This window comes from Gallinula chloropus (assembly GCF_964237585.1).
Source record: "Gallinula chloropus genome assembly, chromosome: 14".
NCBI lineage: Eukaryota > Metazoa > Chordata > Aves > Gruiformes > Rallidae > Gallinula > Gallinula chloropus.
This window is the reverse complement of record NC_140099.1, coordinates 7,476,211-7,502,220: the sequence shown is the minus strand read 5'-3', so window position 1 is coordinate 7,502,220 and position 26,010 is coordinate 7,476,211. Positions and strand designations below refer to the sequence as shown.

The window sequence follows — 26,010 nt, the reverse complement described above, 5'->3', positions numbered from 1 at the left end:
TCAGTGCCCATTTAACGTGCTAACAGTAGGAATAAATAAGTGCCCTCCTGAGAAGTTGTTTGCTTGGCAGTATAAGCATCTGAAATAAAACCTGGCTGAAGTAAGGATGGATCCTCTGGGGATTTTCTAGATGTGGGCTAAAATGTGGAACTGAGGGAGCTGGAGATGATGAGGATGGTGTGTCTGTGGGGATGGTGTGCTGGTGCAGAGGAAGGTAACCTGAAAACATAACCCACACCAGAGTTTTTATGGTATAGGAAGCTTTACAGTCACAGACTGCCATATGTGGTCAGGAGTATGAAGATACTGGATTTCCCATTGTTCTGCCCTCCTCTTTCCTGTCTGATGTTTGCCTGAACCTTGTGCTTTAGACGAACCCCTTGGTAGTCACGTCCCAAATTTTCTCTCTCCTTTCCAATTGCAAACATGCTCATTGTGTTCCCTGGAGCAGCCTGAATGAGCAGAAAGCTTTTGCTTTACATACCCGATTGTTTTTGATGAATAACACGGAGTGCAATATCCTTTGTTACAAAAGTAATTTATTGGTTGGTAAGTCATTTTGATACTGGTTTCTTTCTCTATGGTAGGAACTGATGTTGCAGGCTAAAATTTTAAGTGATCTATTTAAGTAATTAATAATGAAGGGCTAGAGTAGCACCATTGTTTCTGTTTCATTACCTTGTAGTTTTAAAAATGTATTTATTACTTTTTCTTCATAGAATACAAATAAGACTAGATTTATTATTTTTTTTCTCAACGTGTTTCATGAGTTTATGTTTCACTGGCAAATAAGCCCAACATTTTTGCTTAAGGAGTAGGCTTAGATTGATGTGGTTCTGCCTGCTTTAGCTCAGTTAATTCATGAAACGGAGCGAGGAAATATTGCTGGCATTCAGGTAGCTGTATTTTCAGTATGGAGCTATCTCTGCAGCGTGCAGCCCAGGAACTGACATATTTCTATATTAGGTGTTGACAGTCTTGCTTACATAAAGATTAACCTGCACAGGTTTTCAGCAGTTTGTCATATGGTACAATTGTAAACAGCGAGTATGGAAGTACAGCAATATGTTCATCTGCTGCTGCTTTGTTTAACATCATTAGTGAGCAGAGCTGGAAAAGGTATGTGGCAGGCTGCGGTGACTAGCTGTTGTTCTGGTATATATAAATAAAAAAAAGTTCCTGAGCCATGGTCCTGGCTGCTGAAGCAATGCTCTTTGGCCAGAAAAGTGTTTAAAGTCTACAAGCTGAGGAGAATATGTAGCTGACGTCATGACAATTATGTCACAGCAACCTCAGAAACTTTGGGAGTGGGGAAAAAGTGGTTGGAGTCTAACACTCAGTGCTCATCAGAGCCTGGTGTTTTTTAAATCTGGGGAAGAATTACAGAGAAGAACTGTGAATACTCCTCCTTGCATTCTCATATGCAAATTTCTTAAATTACCTTGTTTAGTTGCTTCTGCTTAAATAATAGCATGTAGCTGAGAGGAGGGATCAGCTCTTGGGTCTGTGCAGTGTGAGGAAGCTCTTCTGACGGCAGAGGTACTCTGCAAGTTTGTTTTAACTTGCCATCTTCCAGAGGTCTTTCTGTTTATCACAAAGTGGCTTTGCCTGATCTTTCTGCGTGGTGCCTGAGTTCAGGTGGGTCTGTCTCAATTGCTGCGCACTGATGCACACAGCCTTGGTTCTACACTTTATGAAGATGTGAACAGAGGGAGAGCAACAGGATGGTCAGAAAATCAAGGAAAGGTTAGAAGGATTGAGACTTGTCCTTTTGTAAAGGGAAGACTGGGGTGTGGCTGTGATCATCACGCAGGTAACAGCTGCTGCAGCAGAAGGAAGCAAGCTCCACTGCATGTCTGCTGGGGAGATGGGGGGAAATAAGGAAGATGAATTCCAGCAAGTCAGATTTATGAGGCATGAGGTGTGAATTTTCTAACAGTAAGAATGTTTAAAAACTGAACATTTAAAACTTGATTGCTCCAGGTGGCTGCGGACTCCTTTCCACTGGAGGCTTCTGAGAGCAAGTTGAACAAATACATATTGGGAATGTATTAGGAAAAGTTAATCCTACAATGCAGCATTGGGAAAATGTAGATAACCTCTTAGAACCCCTTCTGGACCTGTCTTCTCTGATCAGCTGTGAGCAGAAGATGTTCCTAATATGTCAACACAGCTGATTTTTATTTCTGCCTTGGTGATTTTAATAATAGATAGTAAGTGAAAATTAAGAGGTCACTCAAAGTGATAGGTTGAAACTCAAGCCTGAATTGTGAGATTCCGTTGTGTGCAAGAGCCAAGGCATGATTTTAATCTCATACTGGAGATACTTTCTCTCATGATGTTGGCTTGGTAATATCTCCACATTATCAGATGCAGTTTGACATTTTGGAATGTTTCAGAATAATGGCTTTCTATTGAAACTTTATTACCATCACTCATTATAAAAATGCTATTGTTTGCGGCTGTGCATTGTGATCCAGATGAACTAATTATTTATTGAGGAAGTTGAACCACTGAAATAAGGAACATTGTTTGTTCTTCCTGGCAGTGCTTCTCAACAGCATTGCTGGGACAGCTAAGCAAACAAAGGTTTGGTGCTGCACTTGTGTAACGGTACTAGTGTGAGGAAAGCCTTTATATCCTCTTGAAGGTATATATGCATGGCAGGAGCCCAGTAAGCTTGTTCAAGGGGGAAGAACAGACCATAACATCAAAATTTAAAGTATGCTCTCTAAGAGACTTCTTGTGAGGAGAGGCTGAAGTCCCTTGGTTTGTTCAGCCTGGCGAAGAGGAGGCTGAGGGAGGACCTCACCGCGGTCTGTGGCTTCATGACGAGGAGGAGCGAAGGGGCAGGTGCTGATCTCTCTTTGGTGACCAGTGACAGAACCCAAGGGGACAGTATGAAGCTGCAACAGGGGACATTTAGGTTGGATATTAGGAAGAGGTTCTCTACTGGCAGAGTGGTCAGGCACTGGAACAGGCTCCCCAGAGAAGTGGTCACAGCACTGAGCTTGACTGAGTTCAAGAAGCTTCTGGACCATGCACTCAGTCCCATGCTCTGACTTGGCTGACCGTGTCTGGAGCCAGGAGTTGGACCTCATGATCCTTCCAACGATTCTATGATTCTGTGATTCTATACTGTATGAATACAGTTTCTCTCCTTTCCACACCGTTATGACAGATTTAGACATTTCCAGTTTTCTCTTTAAAAATGTCTTTCTGAACCAGATTTTGTTTTGCAAACTGAATGCCATTAGTGGAAATGGATACCTTGTTTAATTTTAAGTTTGCTTGGGGTTTTGAGTAGCAACTGTATTATTTCATTGGGCTACTTTTCTAATTTTAGAACCACAAATCAAGCAGTCATAGCGATAATAAAAGTAATAATGCCAACCAAGTTTATTCTGTTAGTCGTGGAAGGCTCAGGACAGAGTGCTGGAGGGTGTATTGTAGGACATCCGTCTATTTGTTGTCTGTATTGACGAGTAATTAAGGAAACAATAACTGGAACTGCAGATACAATGACAGACTGTGACTTTCCCAGTGCTTCCTTTGGAGCTGGTTTGCAGTGGGAAAGGCCTGGGATATTGGCTGTGGTGGAGGAGTGATGCCTTATCAGTCTGGGAACTGGGAAAGTTTGGAAGAGTCTTGCTGTATAGTAGATTGATTCCCAGCGTAAAACTATGTCCAGAGTTTTGCAAGCTCTGCAGAGGGTTCAGAATCAGGAGAAAAATTGCTCCCGTGATAGCTGTCAAGGTCAAATGAAAACTCTTGAGTAAGTGTACTGCTGAGTGAACTCCAAAGTTCAGGACGTTTAAGGCTTTGACTGTACAATTCTTTGGCCTTGACCCCTCTCTGTGAAGCCCTTGAGCATTCTCACAATATGAATAACAGTGATCTCTGAAAGATAAGGCTGGCTAATAACACTGAAACTGTTACTATGTAATGAGTCATGCTGAAACGTGCAGAAAGTTTCCTTTATTATTTTGTCAGTGGAGCTTAATAATGGGAAGCAGGACTCCCAGTTCTATTTCTGACGTGTGGTGGTTTGTCCATAAACCCACCGTGTCAATTAAATTCTCCGTATCTCAGTTGACCCATTTCTACTTTGTGTTCCAGGGTATATTTCACATCTTTCTGAAGCTTAATAAATTCCACAAAGTGTTAAGCAAAAATTTTATAATTTTGCACAGTTATCAAAGTTTCAAATCTGTTTTTTTTTTCCATGGAGAAATTATGCCCAGAAGGAACACTGTTCTTCAGGGATTTAAATGGTGCTGTTTACTTTCACAGCTATAACGTGCAGAACGTGTACAGTGAGTGTAAGCTAGAAGCAGCTTGCTGTATGTCAGAATATCTGAAATGTCATGTTAACCATATAGGCAGAACTTAAATTAAAATATTGCACGGTTCTTTTAATGGGCTGGCTTTGTAGCTACTGCTGTTGCACAGTTTTATTCCCTAGCTGTTGAGCATTATGCAGTTGATCTGGCTGTGCCTTTTCTCACTGGTCTCATCCATGCATGGCAGAAAACCTAGTAATCTGTAAATTGCATGTGGGAAAGAGCAGGTTAGAGACTGTCCCCTGTCATTTGATATTTGAGTACCCCTGCATGTGCCATATATTAGTTTTATTTTCTACTGTGACACCTAGCTATGAGAAAAGAACTCTCCAGAGCATCTTAAAAGACATCGTCTGTTAAAGATGGAAAGAGTTAAGCAAAACACAGACAGTACATCACACAGCTGGGGGTGACAATAATATACTCGTGTGTCTCTCATGTTTTAATTGGAAGAGAGGCAGGAGAGTGTGGAACTTAGTTTCCCTTGCAGGAATGTTTTGTAGAAGAGTGCTTGATGGAGCTTGAGTAAGGAAAGCAAAGGTAGATGGAAATCATATGTTTGTGTCAAAGCTGTGACAAAATGCTTGTACAATGCCCCCCAAAACCCCCAAAGACCATAATGCTTAAGTTTCACATAGTATGCCCTACATGTCATAATTTTCCTTGTGAGGAAACAGAATTTGATACTGGAGGTCAGAGAGCCCACTGAGGTGCTGAAGATGGATGTGAGGGCCTCCTGTGCAACATGAAATTTGAGAATAAGAAGCAAATCAGGAAAGAAGCACGGCACCTAATTAGGCTCCTACAGAAACTGATCCAACACAAGCCTGGCAGTCCTTCTGGTGCTAGGAAAAAAAAAGGCCCAGTTTACAAGAGCTTGGCCTTCTCTGTCTTCATCTGACAAAGTCCTCCTGAGAAAAGGAATAATGGAGGATAAAAGGACTGGAAACTTAGGTGTAAATTCAGCGGTGGCATATTAGATAAGGACTGCAAAAAATCCATCAATCTGGAGTGTCTCAGAAGGGGCTTCCTGTAAATACATCAGTAAAATTAATGAGAGATAAGGGTTTTTTTTGAAGCTGGATTTTGTTTAATTTAGTTGGGACCGTGTCCAAACCAGCTTGACCTATATTTTCGCCTAAAGAATACTTGGCTAGGATGTCACAAAGTACATTGCCAGTGCTGTAAGAAGTATGTAGAAGTTGATGGGTCCTCATGTGATGCTTTTTGCCTGGACCAGTCCAGGAGCCCAAGCAAAGCATGTGAAGGCTACAGCCTAGTTGGCTTTTGTAGTAGTTAAAGAACTGGCTGTGGTTTTTTGTAGGAGTTGAGGATGCCAATTACTTAAATTCATATTCAGAGCCTACAGTCTGATAGTGATACTTCATTTTGCTTTAATTGACCCATTCTTTCCATGAGATCCTTAACTTTTCCTTTTCTTGAAAAATAGCAAAAACTGCAAAAGACCAACAAACCCAGAAAGATTGTTTGATACTGCTGGTATAAGATACATGGCTGTGATGTTCCAACTCCAGGACAACCTCATTTTAATGTTGGGCAAAGTAATTCTTGGATTCAAACACAGGGAGGTTGTAATTAAGCTTTGTGCAGTACTACCTGAGAAGAGATGCTTTTAAAATGTGAAACACATAGATCATTATTAGTGCAGTTGGCCTGTTGCCCATCAAAGCACTGATTATTTTCTACAACAGCTACTCCAGTTCCTCTACTTTTTCAGCTTCCTGCTATCTTGCATGGACATCAGCTGTTCCTTTGCCAAATTTCTTAGTAAAATCGTGGCACTTCAGACTCATAGGAAGAGGATTTATCAGCACTGTGGCAGTTAATTGCTTTAGCTAGCATATGGCACTGTCCTTTGAACAGTGGAGATGCAGAAACTGTGTGAATACTGTTGGAAGTGCATCACTTTGAAAGTTGTTCTGTCTTGGTGGGAAAGGTAAGGCAACTAGTAATAGATTTAATATCTTTGATCTTCTTTTGAAATCATACAAGACTGTGTTACTGAGCTTTGCTTTAATTTTAAAAGGCTGAATTTTCTGTTTATTTGTTTATATACTTTGCTTAGCTTGGCCTTTTGGGGTGCATTTACTCACTGAGTTGTTAGTGCTTAGTTAGGTGCTTAAATACACAATTCCTGGGTAAATTCATCCTTTGTATCTCATTCTGTTTCACGTTTGCTTCCCAGAGGAGCTCCTTCAGCCAGATATTGAAAGAATAATTATTTCATCAGGTTTTAATGTATATCTTGATTGCACTTTGAAGACATTCTCTTGAGTTTTTATCATTTCAACAAGGGAACTTATCATGTAAACAAGGAAATAAACATCTTTCATATTAATCAAGATGATGATTAAATAATAACCACAATTGTTAATTGGTACTTGGAGATAGGGTAATGACTGTCTTGAGTTCAACAATGAGAGTGCCAACAGGTAGAGACTCTTTTTTCTGTGCAATAAAGCTGCATATAATTTAGGAGGCATCACAGTTTTAATGTGCAGCTCCAACCAAAGCAAAGTTGTATAACTGCTTGCCTGATGCCCTATTTCAGACATATATTTTCATGCTGAATGAGGTATTAGCAAGAGGATTTGAGATTTAGGCAGTTGAATCAGTTCTCATTGCCACTGAAAACTTGAGTTTCAGTATAAACCCATACTTGCAGTGTTTTGCTTCACTGTGGGATGCAGTTCCTGCTGGCTTCAGTATGCAGCAGGAATCAAAAGCTGCTTCTTTCCTCAGAAGCAAGAGTCCAATTTTTCCCTCACAAGACAGCGATCTGGCTCCCCCTGAGTTTGGAACTGCAGCCTCATTTTTCACCACATGAGCCTTTTTCTAAACACTGCAGTGTTTGTAAAGGGAGAAGGAAGCACATGGGGGTCTGCATCTCCAGAGGTTCATGAAGGGAAAAGGTCCAAGAGTTTAACACACGTGCTTGGGAAGGTAGAGCACAGGACTGGGAATTTTGGAAAGCAGTATTGAGAATCCTGCTACTCATAGTGACTAGCTGACTTATCCTGACCAAGTAAGTAGTTTTGCTCTTCAGACACAACCAGTTCTTTGCACTGTAACTCACTTGAAGCACATAGTGCTGTTGGAAGAAACTCTCCTGCTTTCAGTGGTCATTTTTGCTTCTAGCCTGCTATAAATATGACCAAAGGAAGTTTCCTTCTCTGATTAGCCTCCTAAGCTGAGGCTGCCCAATCATGGGATTCATGGCAAGGTTAGGGGTCTAGATTTGTCTAGGCATGGCAGCAAAGCACTGCCTTAGTTTCTTCATATGTCTGTTGCTTATGATACTTCACAGATGCTAATGCAAGCTCATTTTTGCTGAGAAGTACCTGGAGATCCTGGGATGAAAGGCATGATGAAAATATAAAGTAGCCATTGCATAAAGAGATTTCTTTTGCCATCACATATTTTTAAACTGATTTATCCAAAGTGACAGGCCTTTGTATTGCAAGCATGGAACAGACTAGTGTTTTGCCCTCAGACCTCTTGGCATCAGTAGTATGGTCCCAGATCACCCACAGATGCTGGCAGTGCCACACTTCACGTTCTTGCTAGCTTGGCAGTCATTTGAAATAATGTTGAAATACAGCATGTTGGGTGCTTTTGTGAATGTACCTGAGGGTGAGTTATCTACTGACAGCTTCAGGGTCAGATTGCACGTGTCTTATTCAGGTGGCAAAACTCTCCATGGCTTTGGCAGAGATGAGATTTCACCCTCCCAGTCACCCCCAGTTGCGCAGCGTGTGCTCACTGACACACATATTTGTTCTGCTTAACTCTGCAGGGTGGTATTTCCCATGCAGGCTTTGTTGGAGAGTTGAGTTTCTGGTTTTGTTTCTTGCTATACTGTTTGGTGTTGCTGAAGGGGAATAGCAGAAAAATGGATTGTGTTCCTCCTCTTATTCACAAGGAAGAATGTTACAATTTTAATTGTATGTTTTAATTTTTCCTTCTTCATCATTTCTGTTTTGAAATTCTGCATTTCAAAAGCCGGATCATTATCATTCAGAACATAAAAGCATGTCTCTTTAATAGCTTTCCCTTTTAAAGTAAAAGAATGGAATTGAGGAGGAAAAACCAATCTGTCTTGAAGGAAATTCTCTGTTATCTAAGGATTTCCAGTGCAGCCAACAAGAGAGGATCTTGAGCTTAGCTGACTTGGAGTGTTATTCTCTGCCTTGAGTAACTTGTAGAGTACAAAGAACCACTTTCATAATGTTATCACCAGCAAAGTCCATCTGGTCCTGCCAGTGACAAGGGGATTATTTCAGCTTTTTATTACGTCAGTGAGATTTTAGCATTTTAGGATTCAGCTGTCAAGCTGTTGGGGGAAAAAAGGGGAAAGTTAGATTATAATTGGAACTCTGTTAGGGGAGAAATTAACTGAATGTTTTGCCAGTAATTTTTCTACCCTTATTTCCTTCTATTAGTCTCCTGATGGTTTGTCCTTATGAAATCAGATTAGAACACAATGCCTTGATTTGTTAAGCAGGCAGTGATGGCAATGAGCATCTGTTTGTCTGGTCCAGATTCCCATTAACACCTAGTAACATTGTCCTTTCTTGCTATTACTTTTATACAGAGCAGCACAGAAGCTTAACCTGTCTTCGAAGAGAAAGAAATACCATCCGCCCCTGCCACACACACACGACTTCTCTATTTATGCTACTAACTTTAGTGGCATCCTGCAGCTCTGTCCTCCCCCAGCACCACCATGCCTTCTGAGAGCTGTGTCCAAAATCAAGGACAACCCTGGCATTGGAAAGGTAACTTCAGATTTTGATTTTTTAAAAATAGTTTTCAAGATGAGTTTTAATAGGGCTGGAAGCTTTCAGCCTTAGAACAGAATTGCATAGGCTCAAGGAAGGAGTCTTGGGATAGAGAGTGAGCCACAGCCATTGGGATGTGCCTGTTGTCACCTGCTGATTTTGGGAAGAGCTAGCAGCCTGAGAGCAGATTCAGTGCAGGAGAATCGGCTTCCTTTGAGCCACTTAACATCACTGACAACAAAATTGGCAAAGGTTGTTTTGTCCTTCTCTGTATTAAAATGAGACAGAATTTACTTCAACATCATTGGTCCAAACCCAATGCATTTATGGGCTTCACCTTTGGCAGAAGTAGTCTTTGCACAGCCAGCAAGGCTCAGCTTCTGGTGCTGGTGCTGTCTGTCTGCTTGAGGTTAAGGAGGTACATTGAGGAGGCTTTGTGTCCCTTCCCTTCACATGTCACTGGCAATCAGGAGTATGGAAATGAAGTAGCAGGAGAGAAATAGATGCCTCTACAGCTTAGGAAACACAGCACCTTTCAAATTGTAAAATTTGTGTTAATTTTATTGAAAATTAATTAAAATACAACCCAATTATTTAGAGCTTTATTCATATTTATAACTGTTTAATCACACACAGAGCAGAGTCTGAATACTTATTTACATAGGCTACGAGAGATTAGTGTTTGAAGACAGAATTGAAGTATGCAATGTGCACAGGAGAGCTAAAATACATGCCTTGAGTAACCATACAAATCAGCATTAACATGAAGAGATTGTCAGCCTAAATACCTATCGCTGACACTGTTGCTCACAGAGAACATTCTACATTTCTTAAGCCAGTGAGTTTGTGCTAAATGGAATAAAAAGGAGTAATTTGGGCTATTTTAAGCGGGGGGAAACTCACAGATGAAAATGTGGTTTCTTCTGTTTCTCCAGTGTGTTAGAAAAGAGAATGTAGTATTAAGTGGTGGGTTACAGCAAACCTGGCACAGTAATTTAGAGATTCCCAGGTGGAGAAGGGTTTGCTAAGGAACGCCCTTTCCATGTGTGTATTTTGGTAGAGCCTGTTTGTTGTACCTGCCTGTTCCCCATGAGGTTTAGCACATGGCTGTGCCACCAGGATTAACAGGGAGTGTGGCATTTCAGAGGATCTTTGCCTCAGGAAGATCTTTAAAGCATTCTTGTATCTCCTTGTGCCTGCAGCTCAATAAAACTGTCTTTGCCCCTCACTGCACTTGTGTGCCCACAGCTATGTGTAGCCAAGAGACTTCTGCCTTTTTCCTACACTTTGAGGGTGGCTGGTGGAGCTTACCAGCATGACTTGTGCTTCATGGAAAGCTCTAGTTTACTGGTGTCTTCAGATCAACAAAGTCTAATAACAATCAAGTCCATGATCCCAGATGGCAGGAGTTTATATACCTTGGGTCGTGCGGTCTACTTACTTGATTAGCAGTGCTCTTTCAAAGGGGAGAGCTCTACCAGACTTCCAGGGGGCATGCCAGGGTTAAGCAACTATGCTGCTCAGCAGTGTGAACTTCTCCAACATGGGGTATATATGTAGCATGCCGGCAATGTGGGTGGTGGAGAGAAATCTCTGTGGCCTGGCACACCATACCAAGAATTTCCAAATTTTATGGGTCAGCAAGCTGCTGTTGACCCTTAAGAGATCTCTCTTGTTTAGCCCTCAGCTGAAGGCATTATTGAAGATACTGTTTGAGCCCAGAGTTCCAGCTGTGTCCTTTTCACCACGTACTTGTTGACCACAATTTGGAAGAATCCAGTGCTGTGTTGGAGAAGATAAGAGCTCTTTGCCGATTGAATCAGCTCTTTAATTCTTGAGTTAAGATCAAGACCATCCAGATGGTGATGGGGTATGCTAGGTACTAGTTTTAGAGCTCAAAAAATAAAGTAGCTAAGCATCTTTTCTGATCCACAGTTTAAAATATGCAATACCTATTAAATGTCCCTCTTAACTCATTCCTCTTTTGCAACTTTATAAGTTACATGTATCCTAGTGGCATTTCATTTATCTTAGAACTTGTGGTCAAAGGAGAAGTATCAGTCCTATATAGAAGTTCTTTTAATATTAAACACTCATAGCTTTGCCTTCTCTGAGCAATGCCAGGTAGCCTTTGGTAGCATTAACTCACTGTGCAGTAACATTGTCGGTTGTAATGTCCTCTTCACCAACTTCTGCTGATCACGGTTTAGTCAGCTAGCATTGAATTATGAGAATGATGGAAATAAGTAATTACCTTTCTTCTTCACAGCTTTAAGTGAGAGAAATTGAGATAACAGCAAATGCTAGCAGATGTGCTGTGGTCCTTTAACTTCAGTTTCTCCTCTTCTAACTGCTTTCTGCTTTAGACTTCTGTATCATTTTCCTTGGCTTTTTCTTGTAGCCTGTCTAGTAATAAGTACAAGATACACATAGGAGACAGAAGCAGTGGCTAGATTCTGGAGTCACTTCTTCCCTCCTGTAGCATGTGTGGCTGGTGCTCTCATTGGTTTGTGTGATAGATGCCTGGTCAGGGGTGTTCATCACATTATTACTGTGTGGTTACAGTGGTTTAAGCATCTGGTGGGGCAGTCGTCGTCTTCACCTCAGTTGTGGCTTAACCCCAGATGGCAACTAAGCACCACACAACCGCTCGCTTGCTTCTCCCCAGTGGGATAGGGGAGAGAATAAGGAAAGCAAAAAGTGAGAAGACTCATAGGTTGAGACAAAGACAGTATAATAGGTAAAGCAAAAGCCACACACACAAGCGAAGCAACACAAGGGCTGCCTAGTTCCCACCTAACTTCACTTTGCTAAACTGAGAATGACCCATCGTGGGCATAGTGTCATAAGGCTGACTTTCAGACCAGGCAAACCTGGCAAAATCTTGAAACATTAATAAGGATAGAAATTAGCAGGCAGGGATTAATGTGATATAGTAGGGATCATCTGATGGAGCTTTCCAGGTGGAACACCTGTAGTGTTCTGTGAAAGAGTCAGTGAGCATTTGAATAGGGTTGATCTGTTTTATAGAATGTATTTGGATTATTAAAAAGCTTTGACAAGTACCCTGACCTAGGTTTCTTTAAAAAAAACCCTAAATTGTTATGAAATCTCTTATGGTTTAATAACTGGTAGGAAACAAGAGGGCAGATTTCACACTAGAGCAGAGTTAGCAGTGATGATGTCATATGGAGGTCCTAAATGGTTTGGATGAGGCACTGATGCTGTGTAGTCAGAGCACCCAAAGCTAAAACTGTGAAGACTTGGAAAAAGATGCCATGGTATTGAAGTTACTGAGTGGATGAAGAGGCAGATGAACTTTATATTGATTAACATGAGCTAATATGCATTAAAAAAAGGGAGCTTTTACCATGCATGCACAAATGATAAGCTGTTAGGAAATCAGGCATGACTGTAACACATTTTACCAGCCATTGTGGAAGCTACAGTATTAGTTTTGTTACCATGAATGTGTGCTACTAAAGAAATGCTTTATTGACAGTTCAGGAGGCAAAAAGATTAACCATCCTCAGTTTTAGATGGTCTCTACAGTATGTGGTCCATGACGTTGTTCTTCAGGCTCATAATCCTTAAAAATAGTCACTTAATGATGATTTTGTCTTTACTGGCCTTATTCCTTGCGGTAATGTCTTTAAAGAAGTTTGATAGAGGATGGTAACAACAGAAGAAATGTAAATATTTCTCCTCCTGAACCACAAATTTATCTCTAAATTACCTTCTCAGAAGGGAGTTATTGCTGTGTCTGAGCAAGGGAAGGGCTGGATCCTAAGACCCCAGCATGCATAAGCAGCAGCAGCGTGTGTTTTGCTGCTGGTACAGACCTGGAGTCTACTAAATTTAAAGCTTTGGAAAAAGAGACCTCACCAAAAAAATTAACATCTGTACCTGGAATTTCAACTTCCTTTTTTGATGTGTGCTTTAAAAGCTGCCCTACCCTTACTATTGGCTCTTTCTGCCAAAGAATCTCCCTGTGGCCAAAGCAACGAATCAGTGGAGAGCTTCTGCATGCATTAAATCCTTTTTGTTGGTTGTGAAGTTACATGAGGAGGAATTATTCTGAGATGTGGTATGGGACAGCTGAATCTAAGGAACTGAATTGAGCACAGGCAGCATCAGGGCTATCTTGGGTGTTTGATGTGACTGGAATTGGACTTGGTCAGTCTGGCTGACAGGTCCTGTCACTGGTTGTAGGACCTTTTCTTGAACTTGTGAGGTTGATGAAATTTTGGGGAAAGGAAGATGCTTCAATTCTTGTTTGTAAGCTATATAGCTGTAGCAAAGAGAGTAACTGTGCATTGTCAGACCTGCTGGAAGAGGCAGGGACATGAAAAAATTCTGATAGCCAATTCTTGCACTTGAACTTGGTTGTTATTTGAGCCCAAGAGCTAAATTTGTTCTTAGTCTATCACCATCTCTGCATATCATACAGTTCTTCTGTGGTGAAATGCTGTGTGGCTTTTCATGGTTGAATACATTTGTTGTTAGAAACATACATATAAGGCTCTCTGCTGTAGTATCTTTTGAAATTTCTATTTGTAGTTTATCATTGTCTTAAGTACTCTCTCAGAAGGTGGGAAATGCATGCCTTATTAATTTCTTTTTGTGTTTCACAAATATCAATTCTTCCTCTTACAATAATTTCAACTGAAGTGTGTGGACTTGTCCCATGATACAAATCTTTAATTAAGCCTTTTGCTTAATTTTCTTTACAAAGAGTGAAAAATGTTATACATTCTTACAGGTGTTTGCAGGGTTTGTCGGTATTCAGGAATACCAAGCAGGGCGAAGTTTAAAACATTAAAATTAAAAAATTATAATTGTGGGTCTGTCTGGGACCGGTTTTTCATAGAATTAACAACAATCAAAGTCTGATTCACAAAGGAAAATCCCACTACCAATGCAGACTGGCTACTGAAAGGAATTTTGCTCACTGGTGATAAATGTTATGTAGCAAATTTCATACCTTTCTCTTGAATGTGCCAAAAACATCAGAGTCCAAATCATTTAGCTCAATCCTACTTAAAAGGCAATGATCCAATGCAGTATGATTCTTGTAACTGAATCATTTTTGTGGTCTCTCTGGGTGTTATTAAATTTAATGTCAGAATAGTAGGAAAGATGTCTGAAAGCCATTTAATATTGTCACTGGAAAGAAGTTAGATTATGCTCGATTTCTGACATTAATGTGCTACTTAAGATAATTTATCATATTGTGGTATTAAAAAAGACATCCTTTTTACAGTGGCTGCTGTGCAGCATTCTAATTTGCTATTTTTCTTTAGCATGGTAGGAAGCCTTTTTCATGCAAAATGTTTTTTCTGAGGTTCTATTCAGCTCGTTCTTTATAATACAGCATCACTTACAACAGCAACTTTAAGTGCTTGTCTCTTCCAAGGATCCTGTCAATTTTTTATGTTAGGATGACAGAATCCTCCTATGTGAGACAATTGAAGTGGGGCATTTAAAGAGAATTTGAATTGTCAGACATGTTTCTTGGACAGGTATATACATACTGGTTTCCATTTATGTGTGTTAGACTTTTACTTTCATTTATGCTTTACCAAGCCATAGCTAAGCTATTGCTGATATGATTTACTGATCATACAGGGTTTCCTTAAGTGTGCTGTATGTCCCACTCACTGGTTCTTATGATGGTTTGATGACGGATAACAAATAGGTACTTAATTTTGTCATCTTTATCGCTGCTTGTTTCCTAATGACTAGAGTGCTATTTCTGGTATAAATCACGTATCATACTAAGTATTCTTCTGTCTGTGTACATAGTCCTGCATCATCCCAGGCACGTTCATCTCTGCTGAAATGCCTTGAACTGCCTAAAAAAATTAGATAAAAATACACAATTTCTTCCACTTTGTTTTCACCTTTAAAAATGAAATAGTTTTCTTCATGACTCCTGGGACCAAGGAATCAATTCCTCTTTAATAGAGTACAATACAGAAGTGATTTCTTTTTTTTTTTAATTATTTTTTTTATTTAGGTTCTCCCAGGGGAGCTAGATGGTCTATGCTAGCATGGCAATTTTGCATATAAATTTGCCATCCGTTGGTAGTGGCAGTATATGAAAAGCTTGTAAGAACTACCCACAGTAAACCAATTTAGCAAGGGTTATATATCTGTCAGTTACAATTAAATCCGTGAAAAATATTGGCTCTGAACTAGGACTTTTGTAATTTGGTTTATACTGTAGTTGAAAAATAAGTGATTTCATTGGAAAATGGTCTTTATTCAGCTGAATGTGAATTCCTTGTAATTTCTTGTGGAGAAATCTTAATTCAGAATGGTGGATGTTGAAGCATAGTTATTTAATTAACCTGCTGTTATATGCCATTTTGTGAACATTGGACAAAATTAACTTCCTGGCTGCATGATGCCTGTCAAAGATGTGTGTTTCCAGGGAATATTTAGTGTCCATTTGAATTTGATATAATGACATTTATTGCTAAAGACCAAATTGCTTGTTCATTTAGGGATTATGATACTGCTGTAATGCAGAGTATGACCAGCATTTTTAGAATGGATTCCAGTATATTGCCAGCACTTTCCCAAAATACAGACAGATAAACTCAGAAATTATTTTAGTAAAAAAGGCTTGAGTGCATGGATTTTAAAATTTTACATGCTTTTAAATTCATTCCTTCTATTTTTTCCTTCTCATTCTGTCTAATTTGAAACTTGACAACTATGTAAGCATCAAATGCTAACAAAGCATCACTAAACACACAAACACTACACATCCATTGATTTCAAAGGAGGTACCATATGTTGCAGTTATGACTGTGCTAACATACTTGGCTGGGTCAGGGCCTTAATTTCCTTGCTATTCAAAATGCCACGGAGTCTAGTCATTACTTAGTGAATTACCAGAGTCTTCTCTGTCTGCGTATCTACCCAAAATTAAACAGCATAGAGTATTTGACACCTTTCACTTCACTGAAAGATGAATGACCAACTTTCTGAGAAAGACATATATATATATATATATATATATATATATATAGTATGGTATTTTGTATTTGTTGTCTAAAAACTGTAGTAGAGGTCTGTGATAGTCTTAGGAACAGAATTCAAATCATCTGGTTCTTTAAGTGTGAGACTGTCCTTCCCCTTTGTCTGGTCTCTGAGTTGATAGCCCTTCCATCTCTTTTGATTACAGGGTAATAATCAATGTGAACTTGAATGTCTCAGTCTCCTGGCTGTTTCTGTCTAAAAGTGTATAAGATTGTGTCATTCAGCTATCACTGGCTTTTTTTCCTCTACAAATTCTGCCTTGGACGTGATTTCTTCTGGGACCATGCATGCCTCACTGGTCTTGGAGGAGTTGATGCATGGCATTGCTGTAGCTCCATTTAATTCAGCATATCCCAGATACATGGGCTGTATTAGACAAAACTGCTAGCTTTCCTCTGGCCATCAGTCTCGCATTCATGTCAGAGAGTTGCTTTGAAATTTGGGTTTCACGGCTTTTTCATCTGTCTCTTACTTTTCCCAAACCTTCATTCTGACTCTGACATATGCTTGATGTTTTGTGCTATCTTGACCAGTTGCTGTGGGCAGCCCATTATTTTGGTTCTGTGACTCCCATGTCCTCTTCTCCTCAGTTGCAGCTAGTTCAGTTTTCTGGGGAAGGTCTGTAAATCATAAGTCTCCACAAAGGGGGCATGGGAGAAAGGCATTGCTGGAGGAGGTCGTAGTGTGGGGGCGGCAACTGCCACATCACGATGGGGCAGAAGGTCTCTCCTTGTGACCCTTAGGTGTGAAATGGGGTAAACAGTAGCAACGGAGCAGGAGGGCGGCTGTAAGATAAGGGAAGGGTGGGTGCCAGCCAAGATGTATGTCCCTCACTTTCTGAGATGTTTTGTTGCTGGGGTCAAAATTGTTAAATTTGCATCTATGTTTGGCTGTCGTAAGAGTCAAAGATGTCATGGTCTGGAGTTTTGGCTCAGGGCTCCCACAAATTATCAATATTTGAGTGTACTATATAAATCTGTTGTTCTCTAGTGGTGTCATCAGATGTTTCTGAAACTGTATGGAGTTTAGCCCCATAGTCTTCCAAATAGGGGACTGTTGGCTTTTTTTTAATGTATCTTTTTATTTTTCCTTCCTTTGTCAGTTTTTCTAGCCTAAAATTCTTTATATGTGCTTAAAACTATGGTGTGATGCTTGTTTTTATGCTTCAGCATCCATCCGCTGGTTAGCCTTTTCACAGCTGGAGCAAATGAATTCTAGCTTGCAGATGTTTGCTTTTATAGCTTTTCTTTTTCTTGACTTCCCCTGTAGGCTTTCAGACATCTAAACTTGAAAAAAAAATAAAAGAATTCCTTGATTGCTGTGAGTGTCTCTCACATGCTTACCAGTGATGGTTAAAATTATACACGTTACTGTGAGGGATGAGTGGGACTGACTTTCTAGGGCTTTTCCAAATTATATGCTCATTTATTTATTTTTTAATTATTTATCTTTTAATGTCAAATTCAGGATGTTTTCCATCTTCTTTTGCCAAACATTTCTGATTTTAATAGGATTTCCTTCAACAATTCTGCTGACCCCCTGGTTCCTGCAGAAATATGAATGTGGAAAATTCAGCAGCTGAGTGTTAACCCTCAGTGTAAAAAAACCCACAAAATGAGTCAGTTAATTAATGAGATACTTCAGTGGTTTGCATGATTTAGGCTGTCTTCTGGCAGAGAAAAATGTTAACAAAGTGTAAGTATTGTGATTTATGTTTTGTTTATTTTTATTTGCAGAAGTTGAACTCAGATACAAACGTAGCCTCCTTTTCTATCAACGTCCTCATTTAAGTAGAGCTTCTGTCCAGTATTCAATGTCTGCATGAATGTCTATGTACAAATCATTGTATACTTGATAATGATAAACTTCTACTTGTAATTCTTTTTCTTACTTTGCATCTTTCTGTGATATTGAAGAAGAAATACATAAATGGGTTGGGGTCAAGCAGGGGCTCTGTCGTCACAGGAAAGACATGATCTTAGCTCTCCTTAAGGGGTCTAAAAATGTCCAGGGCTCAGGTGTCCTGGACCTGACATGATGTTTCTGGAATCACCATATTTGTATTGTCTCGCATTTTTGGTGTTCTTCCCCCCACCCTTCTGTTGCCATTCAGTTTAGTTTTCTCCCCATCCCCATAGAGGGTGTGATCCTCAGTGGGCCTGAAATTAATGTTATTGCATTTAACTCTGATTTGCTTCTGAAAATGAATTATTAAAGCATTAGAATGACGTGCAGGTATTCCTGCTATGCTCCCCAGTCATGGGCCAAATTTACTTTAAAATTTGCAGGTTCCCCTGCTTATTTGAATCCTCCTGTCTGGGTGATTTCCTGCACTGTGCGTTGCTGTCTCTACGGGTGAGCATGCCGTTTGTATGAGAACTAGGTAAAGAGACCCAGGAGAAGACGCAGTTAAGTTGATCTTTAAGACAGGAACCATGCTGGCTCCATAGTGTGCTGCTTTTTCTGCAGTACTCATCCCAGAAGAGTACTGGGATGAACTTCAGAGCTGGGAATATAAACCTGTCATTTAAGATTGGTCCTGAAACACAGGAGGGCGAGAAGTGTAAGAAGAATAAATGGTATAACACCAAAGCTTTCTTTTATGGACTTAAAAGTGTGTGTGTGCACCTGGGATCTGCCTGCACATCGTTTTGCTGTTGCGAAGGGATATGTTTGAGTAATCTTTGTGCCTGTTGGTACTTTCATGAGAGTTTCCATGTCATTTCCGAGTGAAGTCAGAGTCTGGCTCAGCACCATGAATGAGTTTGTAGGCATCACTTATGGATAGATATAGTTGACAGAGAAACTAAATTTGAAATCAGTGTTTTTCTACTCTGCAAATCAGCTTTAATACACAAAACACAGAGAGACTCCCTCAAACTGCTTTTCTCTCCCCCCTGCCATTTGTCTTGAAAGCTCACTTCCACTGTAAAAATGAATATGGCTCTTGAGGCCTATTAAGTTTGGGATCTGATCCATTATGGGAAGCTATTTTGGTATATTTCTGCTTTGGAGAGGTGGTTTTAAAAAGCTGGTTTGACACACAAAATTTTTCTGAGGGTGAAGCCATCTTTGTGTTAGAGGGAGCAATGCTCTGATGGAGGTAACTTGCTGTTTAGGTCAGGAGCAAACCAATTTTCCTCTTATCCAGGCTCTGGCTACTATAATCTAATAATAGGTGGAAGAGAGAACAGAAAGGACTGTTTAGAGAAGTGCTCTGAGAACAGCATATGTTTTTAAAATTCATTTTAATCAAGTGACCCTGAAGTGGGCATTTGTGTTTATATATATATTTAGGTGTTTGGTTTGGTTTATTTTCCTCAGGGAGGTTATTTTTCCGAGCACCTTGGTAGCATGTCAAGGTTGAGCTAGCAGGCTAATACACAAAGCTGGCTTCATGGAGCTTTTATGGGGAAATAGCCTTGATTGTGTCACCTCTGCACCTTGCTATTGAAGCAGCTGTTTCATTTATTCTAAGGTTCACTTATTTTCTGGGACTGTATTTTCGTATGCATATCACTGTGAAAGGGGAAAGAGAAGAAATTGCTGAAATTGGGGGACTGCTTGAGTCAGTAGGTGGAAGAATTTGCTGCTACCTTTGGTGGAGTCTCCTGCAGTGTTTAGTGGAGGGGTCCGTTGTTTCTTAAGCTCTTTGTTTGGAAAAAGTGTAGGAGAAAAGCTCTTATAGCTGTTCTCTGGAAGGTATTTTTTATGAGGATGCTTGAGTAATTGTGCAGGGATGCCTTTGTGCTGCTTAGCGCCTGTAGAAGGTAGGAGCTGGAAAAACATAACAATTGAGGACCTAAATGGAATCTTCAAATTACCCACCCTTCCCAGCTGATAAAGGCAGAGGCAACTCAGCATGGTGCTTATACTGCACCCACATGTCTGCAGTGGATGATCCTGGCTTGGGTACTATGTTTCACTGCACCCACTGTGTGCAGGGTATATGCTGTCACCTTGTCACTTTGTCTGGTTTGAAGGGCAGTCCTAGAGGGTGGCTCAGCCTGCTGTGGTCTTTCTCTGCTCATTGCCTGCGTTTCACATGTTGTGCTTTGCTGGAGTAGTTCTGCAGCTTCAGTTGTCTGCATATAGGAGTGACAGGGAAGTGCTGACTGTGAGCTGCATTATTTTATAAAGACACAGAGAACGTGTCAGTGTAATAAGTGCTCACCATTTTAATGAAATAATGTTCTTAGAACATAGTAATAGGAGTCAAATTGTTCTGACATGTTAAAGTTACATTTAGCAACAAAAAGTTACTGGAAAGGAAGATCATCCTTTGTCAGAGAAAGATGCTCTCCAACCCAGCTTCCCCATGCAACATCCAGCTCAGGGCTAACACTGGGCCTGACTCAGGTCAGCAAGCAACTGCGTGCACTGCGTTTGTCGGGGTTCACCTGGGGATTTGCAGCAGAAGGGTTGCTATCTGTCACTCCCCTCCCACTCCTTTTACAGGACTTGCATCTCATTTGGGTGTTTTGTGGGTCAGTAGTTGCATTGCAGAAGATGAAGCTCCTCAGGGGTGCTCTGGAGAGCATGGGTGTGAGTTGTTCCAGCTGTGCTGGCCGTGGTGCATTACAGCCATGGAGGCTCCTCAGCCAGTGGAACTGGGTTAACAGTGGAGCTGTGAAAGTTGTCTGGTGGTTGGATAAGGAGATAATACTGTGTTTCAGCTTGTTATTGAAACATTTCATATTGGCCACAGAAGGTCACTGTGGCTGAGAATTGTTTTTCTCTTAAGTTTGATCTGCTGGGCAAAGATCGGCCGAGTGATTCACTGTGTCTGTAATAGCCATTTCCTCCAGCGCAAGGCATATAAAACATGCTGGTTCTGACCTGGGAGCATTTCATAAGGATAAATGGTCCTAAGTGGGTGTGAGGCAGTATTTCACCGTTTTTCAAAGTAAGAGTATGATTTCCAGGAAGCTTAAAAGCATCCTGGCTGCAGGTGTGCAGCCTTTGCTGAACGTCAGCGCGACCCAGTCACTTGGCTCCCGTCAGCTGCTGTGGAAGTCACAGCCAATGTGTCTGAGCTCTAAAAATGCTGCCTTAAAATGCCACGTGTAGGAAATTGGCATTTGCAATCCTGCAATAGAAATGTACTTTCTGAGTGGTTTCTTTTCAAGCTTTTTGACCTTTTAATGCTTTTTCTTTTCTTCCCTCCTTTCCCATTAAATCTGCAACTAAGCACTGAAGAGCCTAGCAATGACAGCATAAAGGCATCTGCCTGGGAAGGATATACAAGAAGCACCTTCTTATTAGAAGAACGTGAACTGGGAATTGAAAGTTTCTAGATTTAGTTCAGTTTGAATGCACTAGCTGTTTGAGCCTCGCATAACTCAGACTGATTTTTCAGAGTGGATTGTTTTAGGGTTTGGATCACATTAAATACTTGAAAGGTATAAGACTAGACTTTCCTTTTCTTCTGGTATTACACCTACAGTGGATTATACCTGCAGGTCAGACATATATAAATTGAAATGGTAAAACTGGAACAGAGTCAACTGGAGGGACAAAGCGAACCTTTAAAAGCTAGCTCAGTGAAGACCTCGGGGTGGAAGCCAGGCTGGAAAATCTGGCTCTGGTTTTGTCCCACGGTTGTTCTGACATACCTATTATAAATGAATGTGTTGTGAGATGGGGGAGTGGGTTTGGCAGGAATGCTTTGCATGTGTTTATCTGTCACTGGGAACTCAAGTTGTTGCTTTCTTCTGAATTCTTACAGGTGAAAGTGATGGTAAGGATTTGCCCCTCTCAAGGAGCCCATGAAACATCTGAATCTATGTCCTTCCTAAAGGTAGACCCACGAAAAAAGCAAATCACGTTTTATGATCCAGCGGCAAGTGGACCTTCCAATGCAGGTCACAGGAGAGGAGTTGTTGCAGTCCCCAAGATGTTTGCCTTTGATGCAGTTTTCCCCCAGGATGCTTCCCAGGTACTGGAGTCACTCGCTTAAATCTTCAGAGTCTTGTCATGACCGCTGCATTTGATTGCCTTAAGAGTTCTTTCTGTTCCTGGGGAATTTTATTTGAATGAGTTGCCTTAATGCCTGGGAAAAACATGGTAATTAATAGACAAGTGAGTAAATTCTTACATTTTCAGTTTATTTGAGATGTAAAATTAAGGAGTAGTAGCTGGGGAGATGGATTTGCTGACTAAATTATCTCCTTGCATTTTCTCTTGTTAAGAGAGAGACACAACCAATTCAAAATTCACTTTTCCATCCAGTTAGGTTTTAACACATTTGATGTCACTGAAATAAAGTCCTTCCCCACTGCTTTCAATGGGAAATGAACATGTGCTTAATGTTAAACTAAATGCTGCTGTTAGGAGAAGAGATACAACTAACCCCCTGGGATTGCTATAGGGAAACACTTAGGGAGTTTTAGTATTTTCCTTGCCTTTTCCAGTTTGTTTATACCATGGTTTTGACTGATTATTTTATCTTGGTGGTGCTGATGGTACATGCTTTTCTCTTGCCCTGCAAAAGGGGGTATTCATTCAGTAGTAGCTCCAGACCTGAAATCTGATACACAGACGGGATGGTTGGTATTTGAGAGGGTTGTGGGCTGCAGTGTATTCAGTAAGATTGGACACCTGAAATTTCCTTCTGGGAAAAATATTATGCTCAGAAAGAAAATCTCAGAACTTTAAAAAGAAGAACAAAAATAAGGAGAGTATGAAGACATACTTCAGGTGTGAGCTGCCTGAAAAAAAAGTAAGGGTTGTTGAAAGAAAATAAACCACAAAACATCCAAGGTGAAAGTATTATATTAATGTTGAGAAAACATGACTAGAACTAGTTCAGAATCTCATCATTAGATTTTCTAGGATTTTGTTTAATATTTTGGGTCCCAAAGTAGAGAGATAAAAATATCTATTGGGTCTGAGTTCTAGCCAAACACTAAAGATGGAGAATAACTTCCCACACAGATCAGTGCCTAAAGCAGTGGTAACCATGCCAAGAGGCTGGTTTTAAGATTCTCCAGAAATATGGAACTGTGATCTCACCATCAGTGGAGAACTGGAAATGGCTTTTTCTTACTTGTGTTTTCATCCCTGCTGCAAGATGGTCCATCACAGCCTGCTTTTCTGCTGGTTTTGGCACGAGTCCTTTGGGTTGTTGACCCCCGGTTTGGGCTAGGCTCTTTCAGGTCCTTGTGGTGGCCTGTTGGGTGGCCTGTTTGTGATGTTTCTGGGTGATGCTGGCCAGAGCAGCCACTTCTGTACAGGCGTTGTTGCTTGAGGCAAGCTTGCTGCCATGCACCTGCAAACAGAGCCTTATCATTCCACTGTAGTTACATATTTACACCAACCCTCTCCCCTGCCTCCGGTTGCTCTACTTAATATATCATCTTATTGTATATTTGAAACCTTCACTGACGTGGATAAACTGGTTTTAGTACACTCAAATATTTTAGCAAGTTCTCGTTATTGATGGTGATGCTTCCCCTGGAAGAGGAAAATGTGATACTATGAAATCTTATTCAGGGATCTTAATGTGTTTTCTCCAGTATAAATGTCTTTTTAATTCCTGTGAGCACTCTTGAGTAGCTTAATTTCAGTGGAGTTGCTACTATTGCTGAATAGCCTTGGCTAAGCTATTATACCAGCAGGAAGCCTGGTTGGATAGCATTCAGTTTGCTACATTAGTCATAGAATCAATATTCCAAGAGAATTGGTTTAATAGAATTGAGAACTATTTTAGGCGGTAGTAGCATATTTTATTATTTTTTTTAAGATAACATAGTTACTAAAATAACAGGACTGATGCCATAAAAATGGGGAGAATATTGTGCCTCAAAAATATTGAGTCATTCATTTCATTACAGAAGAACAGTAAAAGCCCTAGCAGTGTATGCTCTTGTACTTATTTGCCTCCAATCTTTCTTTCAGGCTGAGGTATGCTCTGGAACAGTAGCAGAAGTAATCCAGTCTGTTGTGAATGGTGCAGATGGTTGCATATTTTGCTTTGGTCATGTCAAGCTTGGTGAGCTCCCAAATTCGTTACCGTTAATTACTATGTCAGTCTGGTAATTACATGCTGTCAGCTCCTGGAACAATAAACCTGGAGTATATGAATAGATTAGAATTTCTTTTTAATTAGCTTTGCAAACTTATCACGGTTTATTTCTACACTGGGATTGTAAGTTTTAATTTGAAAAGGTAAAATGTAACATCAAATTAGCTTATTCAAGAGCAAGTTTTTATATAGGTGCATTGTGATGAAAATGGAAAGATCAGAGATGTTTTTAATGTTAATTTGATGGGGGTCTGAGTTACAAAAAATGCCAAACTAATTGAATAAATAGTAATGGATTAATAATAAAATACTTCTAATTTTTATATCTGTTCTTTCCCATTATATACAGTGGTGATGTGAGGAGACACTGTGTTATGCAAGAAAGGTGAATTAAGTTCATGTTTGTCTTTTCTAGGAAAATCTTTTACCATGATTGGAAAAGATAACTCTACGCAAAGCCTTGGTATCATCCCCTGTGCAATTTCTTGGCTCTTCAAATTAATCAATGAACGTAAAGAAAAAACTGGGACTCGTTTCTCTATTAGAGTTTCTGCTGTGGAGATCAGTGGCAAAGATGAAAACCTTAAGGATTTGTTAGCTGAAGTAGCCACTGGCAGCCTTCAGGATGGCCAGTCTCCTGGGGTTTATCTGAGAGAAGATCCAATATGTGGAACCCAGGTATAATGGATATCTCAACATAGATTTTTCTGAGCCTGACTTTCTTCTCTATATTTCCTTTTATCTGACAATTACGACAAGATTTAAGGCAGTAAAAAAACCAAAAAAAAGTATTGCTATTGCTTTTCATTTATAAGCCCTTCTCCCATTGTGTACATATTTGTTTCTTTTAGTGCCCTAGAGATTTAGCCAGTTAAGCAAATCATAACAAAAAAAAAATGCCCCTGCACTAATTAGTCACTTTCTTGTTTATGTTCAAGCTTCAAAACCAAAGTGAGCTAAGGGCTCCAACAGCAGAGAAAGCTGCCTTTTTCCTTGATGCTGCAATTGCTGCCAGAAGTACCAGCAAACCTGAATGTGAGGAAGAAGATAGGAGGAATTCACATATGCTCTTTACTCTTCATATATACCAGTATCGCATGGAGAAGAGTGGCAAAGGAGGAAGTATGAAGTTCCTTACCATATTGATTGTTTTTAAATGTTGTGGGTTTGGGTTAAACAGTAATGTGCAATAAAATTAAAAAAGAAAAAATAAGTGAACCCTCAAGTTGAGTCACCTTTAACTTTGGTAGCTGTGGCTAATACCTGGTTTCCTTGCTATTAATGTTTATTTTGGTCATTATCCCATTCTGTATTCATTATTTTCCTCATTTGAATAGATTTTGAATAGCAGGTTTGGCTTTAGTCCATGTAAGAACGTGATACACAACTGTTTTTCCCCTTCTTGTTTTAGTGTCTGGAGGACGCAGCCGTTTGCATCTCATTGATCTAGGGAGCTGTGAAAAAGTGCTGAGCAAGAGCCGAGATGGAGGAGGCTCTCTGTGTCTGTCTCTCTCTGCCCTGGGCAATGTAATTTTGGCCTTAATAAATGGTGCTAAGCATGTGCCATATAAGTAAGTGAATAATTGCCTGCATTTTCTGAAATTTTTGGCTGGTGTTAGCAGTGAACTGCATCAACAATTTACTCTTTACCTAAGATGAAGTTAAGGGAAGTTCTGTCAGGAAGGGTTCTGTCTTCTTTTCAGGTCACTTCTATATCACAGATACACACATCTATTCTTTTACCTGTCTATATTGACACAACTTTTTAAATATCATGTAGTAACATGAA

At 40.1% G+C, this 26,010-nt stretch overlaps 1 protein-coding gene across 1 annotated transcript in view; it reads left to right on the top strand.

Annotated features, from left to right (window-relative positions):
- The window catches only part of KIF26A (kinesin family member 26A), a gene marked incomplete at its 3' end in the record, with an annotated part of 98,297 nt that overhangs the window by 62,412 nt on the left and 9,875 nt on the right, over window positions 1-26,010 (top strand). The window contains exons 5-10 of the mRNA XM_084270375.1: window positions 8,959-9,142; window positions 21,924-22,133; window positions 24,095-24,188; window positions 24,637-24,899; window positions 25,160-25,343; window positions 25,633-25,792. Of these exons, the coding sequence (XP_084126501.1) occupies window positions 8,959-9,142; window positions 21,924-22,133; window positions 24,095-24,188; window positions 24,637-24,899; window positions 25,160-25,343; window positions 25,633-25,792 (1,095 nt within the window). The remainder of the gene's footprint in view (window positions 1-8,958; window positions 9,143-21,923; window positions 22,134-24,094; window positions 24,189-24,636; window positions 24,900-25,159; window positions 25,344-25,632; window positions 25,793-26,010) is intronic.